This window comes from Nymphalis io, chromosome 17 (assembly GCF_905147045.1).
Source record: "Nymphalis io chromosome 17, ilAglIoxx1.1, whole genome shotgun sequence".
In the NCBI taxonomy this organism is placed as follows: Eukaryota; Metazoa; Arthropoda; class Insecta; order Lepidoptera; family Nymphalidae; genus Nymphalis; species Nymphalis io.
Genome location: NC_065904.1, coordinates 1,767,134 through 1,776,412, shown reverse-complemented (window position 1 = coordinate 1,776,412; position 9,279 = coordinate 1,767,134). Strand labels below are relative to the sequence as shown.

General features: G+C 34.5%; 1 protein-coding gene across 2 annotated transcripts; it reads right to left on the bottom strand.

Annotated features, from left to right (window-relative positions):
* Nucleotides 1-6,062: 6,062 nt before the first annotated feature.
* On the bottom strand, nucleotides 6,063-8,450 carry LOC126774966 (pupal cuticle protein 36-like). Of its 2 annotated transcripts, XM_050496656.1 has the most exons (4): nucleotides 8,417-8,450; nucleotides 7,440-8,292; nucleotides 7,032-7,241; nucleotides 6,063-6,851 (listed from the first exon to the last, which is right to left on the bottom strand). In XM_050496656.1, the coding sequence occupies exons 1-4, from the start codon at nucleotides 8,423-8,425 to the stop codon at nucleotides 6,145-6,147; spliced, it is 1,779 nt and encodes a 592-aa protein (XP_050352613.1). In that variant the 5' UTR covers nucleotides 8,426-8,450; the 3' UTR covers nucleotides 6,063-6,144. The 2 variants fall into 2 exon arrangements, with proteins under 2 accessions (XP_050352613.1, XP_050352612.1); XM_050496655.1 differs by having other exon boundaries at nucleotides 6,063-7,241.
* Nucleotides 8,451-9,279: the final 829 nt, after the last annotated feature.

The window sequence follows — 9,279 nt, the reverse complement described above, 5'->3', positions numbered from 1 at the left end:
TTCTACACTAGCCACCCCCGCCTTACCGGCCCGCAAGATGCCTCTTCACGCCTCGTTTGAAGGAAATGTTAAGTGGTCACCACCGCCAATAGACATTGGCGATGTAAGAAGTATTAACCATTCCTTACATCGTAAATGCGCCACCGACCTTAGGAACGAAGATGTTATGTCCTGTGCCTGTAGTTACACTAGCTCACTCATCCTTTAAACCGGAACGCAACAAGCTTAATATTACTGTTTGGCGGTAGAATATCTTATGAGTAGGTGGTACCTACTCAGACAAGCTTACACCAAGCCCTACCACCTACCAACTTTTCTATTGACTTAATTAAACGTTAATGGTAATGTTTGAAAGATGATTTATCTTCGTGATTCGCTAACTTTTCTTATCATATAACTCACAGAAAAGCATATTAATCATTGACGAGCCGGTTGGCGTGGTTGATAGGCCTTTCATGCCGAAAGTTGTGTGTTCGATTCCCAGCCGGGACAGACATTTGTGTGCATGAACATGTCTGTTCGTCCTGAGTCTGGGTGTAATTATCTATATAAGTATGTATTTACAAAAGACAAGGAGTATACGTAGTATATATATATATATATATATATATATATATATATATATATATATATATATATATGTTTCTATAGCACAAGCTTTGTACAAGCTTAATTTGGGATCAGATGGCCGTGTGTAAAAAATGTCTCAGGATATTATTATTATATTAATATTGTTTTATTTTATTAATGAGTTAGAAAGCAATATAACTCCACTATAACAACGAATCGAAAACTCAACACTAAGAACAATACAAATATTCTCAGTACAATCGCGACGACATTTACTGAAATACCTGTCCCGGTCTGTTCGTGACAACCTGTCTAGGCGACCGTATACGCTAGAATTACCATGTCACACTGATCAAAACTAGGATAGACGCTTCCTACGTCATAAACAAAAATGCATAAAATATAAGTAATAGTAGTAAATCTTATTTAATATTTTTTTCATAATAATACAATCGCTCAAAATCCCAATTCTGGCCAATTAAATGTATTAGAGTTTTGTATTAAGAAACTTTCAGCAGCAACACGGTGCTGGGAAGCTGGTCTGTTACATTCCTGTACTACGGTAAATCGTTGGTTGTCGCTCTGATCTCGTACCGTGTCGCCCGATTTGCATTCGGATTATAAGAGGGAATATTTAAATCAAAATAATTTGATTAGATATTTTTTCTGTGTCAATGTTATATGTTAAAATGCAGTGATTCCTCCACGGCTTGTCCTGAAGACTACAGAATGGTTGGTGAACCTCAAGCGAGCATAATATTATTCCTTTTAAAGGATTGTACACTTTACCGTTTTGTTTGTACAGATTTAAGATTTAGTTTTGTCTCTTGCGGTTGCTAGTTTATCTGTTTAATGCAATTCTGTTTTTTTAAACTAATATTACGTTTATACTTTTATATATATATTTTTAATATTAAATTGGACGGCCCTCTGATGGTAAATAGTCGAAAGACGTTAGACGTTGGAGCTGTGACCTTGGGAATGGCCGCTGGAACTAAGATGTTATGTCCCTTGTGCCTGTAATTACACTGGCTTACTCACCCTTCAAACCGGAACACAACAATACTAAGTACTGCTGTTTTGCGGTAGAATATCTGATGAGTGGGTGGTACCTACCCAGACGAGCTTGCACAAAGTTCTACCACCAGTAAAAGCACGCCTTCACCTATAAACAAAAATGAAAAACATTTTTGTTATGTTATAATGTTTATAGAAACATATATATGAACTTCAATTATGTATTATAGTTAATATAAAAAAAATATAATAATAATAATAATATCCTGGGACATTTTTCACCCACAGCCATCCCAAATTAAGCTTGTACAAAGCTTGTGCTATGGAAACCAGACAACTGATATACTACATATACTACTTTTCTTTTGTAAATACATACTTATATATATATAATTACACCCAGACTCAGGATAAACAGACATGTTCATGAACACACATATCTGTCCTGGGTGGGAATCGAACCCACAACCTTCGGCGTGAAAGGCAAGTATCTACCAACCACGCCTACCGGCCCCTAGTCCCCGGCGGGAACAGCCAACGTGGAAATCCTTGGGGGAGACCTTTGTCCAGCAGTGGACGTCTTCCGGCTGATATGATGATGATGTTTACTAATAAATACCTTATCAGTAGTATGTTTTAAAATATGAATTACAATTAATTTCAATTTGTTTTAGCAGACAGACATAAATCTACAACGAATGTCTGATAATTTGTAAAATAAATCAAATACATTAAACCATAAAAGTGGGCGGGCGATGTAATAATTTTAGCGTTTCACAGATGAATGGTGTCAGCAAGATTTACTAACTACTATCAATGGAAAAGGCTCATAGTAATCAGCGTTTGTTAATTATTTTATAAATAACAAAGCGTAATACGCAAGCAACGTTTATTGTAATCATTTTATCGGTGATTATTTACAATTGTCAGTACTTTAGTATTTAATTGTTGAATGTTTTCGAGAATCTTTGTTACGTTATTTCAAGGAAACTTCGCGAAGTCATACGTGAAACTATAAATATAAATAAGTAGTTACTTCATTATAATGCAACGTTCATAATAATCCTTTTTGAATGTTTGGGCAATAGCAGCCTTTAATTATCCCATTGTTGAGTAATGGTTTAACATCTTGTTAAGGATCGAAAGCTGATGACTACTGATGACGATGATGACTTCTGATGAAAACTGTAGAATTGTGAACAGTCTTAAAGCGGTCTTCAAACTCATAGTAAATTGAGAACAGACAGTAAGACGCATACTACTATAAAAATGTGTTTATGATGAATGATGCATGTTTTACAATATTGCAAAAATGATATCGTACCAGCTTCTTCTACATAAGAGTAGAATAAGGATTATACATAAAATGTTTATCTCGTAATACATATAACTCTATTGGTTTACGCGGTACACTTTAGTAAAGCACGTGAGCATTTTATCTGCCACAAACATTGTCATTTCAGCCAATTTACACAAAACATTAATGAAATATTTAAGAGCCGAGATGGCCCAGTTGTAAGAACGCGCGAATCTTAAACGATGATCGTGAGTTCAAACCCGGGCAAGCACTACTGAATTTTCATGTGCTTAATTTGTGATTATAATTCATCTCGTGCTTTACGGTGAAGGAAAACATCATGAGGAAACCTGCATGTGTCTAATTTCACTGAAATTGAAACCCGCACTGGAGCAGCGCGGCGGAATTAGCTCCAAATCTTCTCCTATAAAAAAAAAGGGAGAGGAGGCCTTTAGCCCAGCAGTCTGACATGCTGTTACGGTTAATGAAATATTTAATTAAACATTCCTCCTGAATCACTCTCGTTCTTCCACACCGTATGAAAATCCGTTCGGTAGTTTTACAGACGCGACGGGATCACTTTGTTTTATAATATTTAGTAATTTGATCTCATGATATTTTATAATCGCACTCTGTATGTTTTTAATTTGTAACGAGATATTATTTGTTAATTTGCGATTAAGGACCCAAACAATCGACAATATAAGCTAAGTTAGTTTTTATACTATACTGAATTGTGTAACGACTTTTATTGTATCGCGATATTATAATCCATCGTTTCAGAGATAGTTATTAAAGTATGCTTACATGTCATATATAATATTTAGTGAGATATATTCATTTATATTTATATATGTGTAATCATATAAATAATGTTTGCTGTAACATCGCTTATACAAAATTGTAATTGCAAAATTTTGTAACATATCACAATGTGGATTTATATAAAATTTTATATTAGTAATTAGATTTACATATATTATGCAAATATAAAAACTATTTACATTTTTTTACTATAACTTACGTTTAATAAGTATGTTAATAATAAACATTATTGTGACTTATCTTTCGTACCAGCTAATAAAACGCGCGTTTTCGGGGTTATTTTAATACTGAGTAACCTATAATAATTGAGTCCAAGTGAGTATTAGTATAGTACAGTACAGTAATAGCCTGTGAATGTCTTACTGCTGGGCTAAGGCTTTTCTCTCTTTTGAGGAGGTTTGGAGCTTATTCCACCACGCTGGTGGAATACACATGTGGCAGAATTTCAGTGAAATTAGACACATGCAGGTTTTCTCACTATGTTTTCCTTCACCGTCAAACACGAGATGAATTATAATTACAAATTAAGCACATGAAAATTCAGTGGTGCTTGCCAGGGTTTGAATCAACGATCATTGGTTATAATTGACGCGTTCTTACCACTAGGCCATCTCGGTTTTAGTATAAGTGATGTATTACTTGTAAATCCTTCAACATTTGCAATTATATATATATAAGTCTTCTTCTTCTCTCTCATCAGCTCATAGGTAGCTATTGTTAACTATTGTTTTAGTAATATACTAATGTAATACTCATCTATGTTTTATTTAATCTTACAACTTGTGTATTTAAAAACACTATCCAATCATTTTAACACAACTTTAACTTATAGAAAATATAACATTATTTACATCGTTATAAATCGCAGCGTTATTAACTCAGTGTATACTAAGTTTTAGTTTTAGTCATGATATTCTGTGACCTAGTAAGCGGATCCGTTTGACGATGTAACAAGTTCACATCGAATATGTCAATGATTCTAAAACTTCATTTGATTTACGTTTAATGTGAACGATGACGCTTTGATAAGCTGAAGTCTAGATTTGCTCGATAGCTTTGTATTTTAGAAGGCTATGAACTCTTTTTTTGATATTGCATAACTTTATTATTCTAAATTCAAATTTTTGTAATTAGATTTAAACTGCAAATAGGGTTTTGTAATACTAAAGTAAGACCAGTGAAAGACAAATAAGGTTTCATGTAAATTTGCGTTAATTAATCGGTGAACAAAAACATCGTGAATCTATCTCATGAACTCTTTTTTTTTATATTGCATAACTTTATTATTCTAAATTCAAATTTTTGTAATTAGATTTAAACTGTAAATAGGGTTTTGTAATGCACAAGTAAGGCCAGTGAGAGACAAATAAGTTTTCATGTAAATTTGCGTTAGTAATTCGATGAAGATAAAACATCGTGAATCTATCGCATGAACTCTTTTTTTTTTGATATTGCATAACTTTATTATTCTAAATTCAAATTCTTGTAATTACATTTAAACTGTAAATAGGGTTTTGTAATACACAAGTAAGCTCAATGAGAGACAAATAAGGTTTCATGTAAATTTGCGTTAGTAATTCGATGAAGAAAAACATCGTGAATCTATCGCATGAAACTGCGCTACTTATGGAATTGCCGACCCGCTTTAAATAATGTGATGAAATGATCTTCAATGATTCTCCTCAAAAGATGCGGTAGTCCTGCAGTGGGAAGTTTAACAGGCTCCTTCTATATTGCATAAGTTTAAAATTACATTTGCAAATATCATAAAATCTAATCAATGTAAGTAGGTTTTTATAAGCACTTTAAAATCGTGATTTACAAGATTAATGAAAGGTGCTACTAATTACTAACATTTAATATATACTTAATGTCTATATCAAAAGACCGAATAAATAGAGGTTATTTTAATAATCTTAATAAATAATATTATAGCAATAATTAGTTTCATGGATAAAATATTTTTATTTTTGTATACAATTTGTACCTAATCTATTACATAAGCGAAGTGTCGAACATAAGTTTAAACATTAGCTTATAGATTGATATCAATAAAAGTTACTATTAAATATTGTGTTATTTTATTAAGTCGTTGGCACATTATTCAAGGGTCAAATATTTTAGTGGTAGTTATGATTACTTAATATTTTACGTCCGCAATTTGAATCGAAATAACGGTCATTATCAAGTAATGTGTTAGAGAGTTAAAGTTTGTGTTTATGTATTTAAAAAGAATTGAGGTTGAATAATACAGATAATATTCCTTTTTAAAATATTTATTTCGTTTCAATCACACAGTGATTTATGTTATACGTTTTCATACAATCTTATTGATTAGTACAAAATTATGTTTTTTTTTTACGATTTATTATGCTGATGTTTTTTTTTTCTTATGCCGATTTAGGATATGTCTAGAAATTCGCTATCACTCTATTCTAATATTTATAACCTTCCTGTGGGCTGAAGCTTGGGGGTTGACGGGGTCCACCGAATTGATCAATTCCTTTCTGGTTATCTTGATTCGTTCTTCCATTGGCACCTTGAGCACCAGCGTTGATGGAAGGACTTTGTGGCTCGAAACTCTGACCAGGTCGGTTATACTGGTATGGCGCTTGAATTGCTGAGCCAGCTGAACCAGCTGAGCCTGTAGCACCAGATCCAAATTGATTGCCTGACGTGAATTGTGGCGCGCCTTGGCTTGGACCTACGTTAGATCCAGATGCTAGCTGGTTTCCATTTTGTTGATATTGAGGACCACGTCCAATTGGAGTTGCAGATTGAGAATTTTGGTTTCCATTGTATGAAGTGCTCTGAACTGGGCCAGTATTTGAACCAGCTGATGGGCCATATTGGTTGTTTTGGCCAGCGGAAGATCCAGCATTAAATGCATTCTGGGTAGATTGATAACGTATACCTTGTCCAGAAGGCCCTGTGGATCCGATTGGTTGGTTTACAGGTCTATATTGAGAACCTTGTTGAGATCCAAATGAAGATTGATATGCCTGACCTTGGTTCGAAGTAATACCAGAGCTAAATTGACTTCCTGTCGGAGGTATATTAGCCTGACCTAATCCAGCTTGATATTGATTTTCTTTATTACCAAATAAAGCACCAGCACCAACGTTTGTGTTTGATCCAGATCCTGTAGAAGTTAATCCAGTTGAATAGCTTGTCTCTTTATTTACTTGAGGACCGTACTGAGTTATAGAGCCTTGACCGGACCCAAAACCATTCTGTGTTTGTTTAAATCCGTTGGCACCTTGTATTTGACCGCTTTGGCCTACACCTGTCGTCGAAGCTTGATTATCTCCACCGTACTGACCCGATGGACCACTTGGACGCCTCTGGCCAGACTGAATTGAGTCTTGGTTTGTTGTGAATTTGTTGACTTGGGGGTGGTTTCCTGCTCCTTGACCGGGTTGGAAACCTTGAGCAGAACCGTAATTCTGAACTTGTGGCTGATTGAAAGTGTTACCGGTGTTATATTGCTGTGGTGAAGGTTCAGATTCATATTCTTCAGGTCGGTACGCTCCTAAAAATAAAAAATAATCATTTACAAATAATAATCAAATACCTTTAGTATGCTACAATATAATATTCTATATAATAATGGTTTTCAAAAATGTTTAATGAAGCATGCTGCGATAATAATAATCAAATGTGTATAAAAGTCCGCTAATTAATATCATAACTATTATAACAAGGTTTTCTGTAAAGAAAAATATATTACCTTCTTGAGTACCAGCTGCCGCTGCCCTTGCGTTTTCTTCGATAGATCTTAATATTTCCTCAGGGATGGGATGAGGTGTTGGTAAATGCTCACCCTGTGGTTGATATCCGTTTTCATCAGCAGTATAAGTCACAGAATACGATTTTCCATCGTCACCAGTATAAGAATATCCTCCTTGGGCTCTTACGCCATTAGTAGCTTCCCCTGACTCTTCAGCCGATATACCGTTAGATGTTTCGTAGCTGTATCTATAAGATTCACCATTATTTTCATTAATGTATTTCAGGATTTCAGCACTTCTGTCAGCAGATGCTTGTGCACGTTCTGGTGTGGACGCTTGAGCTACATTTGGGCCTGATGCTCCTGTACCAAAACCTTGGTTGAAAGAACTTGCTTGACCGAAACTGGCTTCATTCGTTCCAATTTGAGATGAACCAAAAACGGAAGTGGAAGGGACACGTGATTCAAGTGCTGAATCGTACGAGCTTCCACGTGAGGTTCCATCTATTTTGGTGGGGCCAAATCCATTTTTGCTTGGAGCATTATCCGAAAAACCAAATCCATTTGAGCTTTGAGCATTATTCGAAAAACCAAATCCATTTGAACTTGATGACTGTGCACTTCCTGAAGGTCCTTGACCGAATCCAGAGGAGCCAGATTGATCAAATCCTGAAGCTCCAGGTTGACGCCCAGAACCAGATGGAAGCCCTTGTCCAAAAGCAGGTCCTGCTTGGATTCCGGGTGCCGTCAAAGCGCCTGGACTACCGCCAGCCGTTGCAGCGCTTTGCGGTGGAAGATATGTCCTATCTAACTTGGCTGCATATCCACAAGCAATAACTGACAGGACTATGAGCTGAAAATACAACAAAAAAATTATAAACAAATAACTTCAAAGATATTTTATATCACTAAGTACTCTCGATTACTATATACGATAACAATTTAGTTTAATATTATTAATATAATATATGAATTACCAGCTTCATGTTTAAGCTGTTCTTGTTGCAAAGGATGAACTACGAATGTGGCTCTGATAGCACATCCCATATTTATATCAGACAAAATTCGTTCACCTCTATATCTTACTGCGAGCACTCGTGGTAACCTTTGACTCAAATAAGTGAATCTTCATTTTACTTGTGTGTGTAAGTTGCTCAATTTACTGATCGATTTTATAGATACACTAATTATTGTGATCTCTGTAACGAAAATTCGAGAGGTACCTATATTTTTTAAGTCTATTATATTAGTTGTAATTAAATATGATTTTAAAAATGTAATTTGATGTTTTTTTTTTAATTAATATTCTAGCTAAATGTTATTAGCTACATTTGAAAAAATATATTTTTTAAATAAATCAGTATTATTAATGCTTTTACTGTTTTTTTCCGTTTTGAATATGTAAATTTAAGCTTAGTTGTTAAATATAGCATTTTTTTTATTTACACTATTAAATTATTTTTATAAAGATGACTTACAAATATAACAGGCAGTCTAATTTTTTTCGCATGTGCTTTTATAAAAATAAAATAGATTACAATGAATCTTACTTAGAATAGAAGAACTTATGAAATAGAATAAATAAAAGATAATCAAAAAATTGTTTAAGACTGACAAAAAAATTCTTTATCAAATAAAATAATATATAAATTATAAGAAGGTATATGTTTTTTTTTCGCTGGAAATATGCATTTACGCGTTTCCCACACATGAGGTGGGGGGCTATGTGGGACTCGCCGGCGATGAAAGCGGCGGAATACTCACTAAAAAACCAGCGGTACCCACTCCGTCTCTTCGGGGGACGTCACGGGATCTCTTGCTCATACTACCGTGACCCCCC

Excerpts from the sequence above, each read along its gene's own strand:
- LOC126774966 (XM_050496655.1), bottom strand. Across the intron at positions 7,242-7,439 it reads GGCAGCTGGTACTCAAGAAG|GAGCGTACCGACCTGAAGAA; the intron begins GTAATATATTTT and ends TTTTATTTTTAG.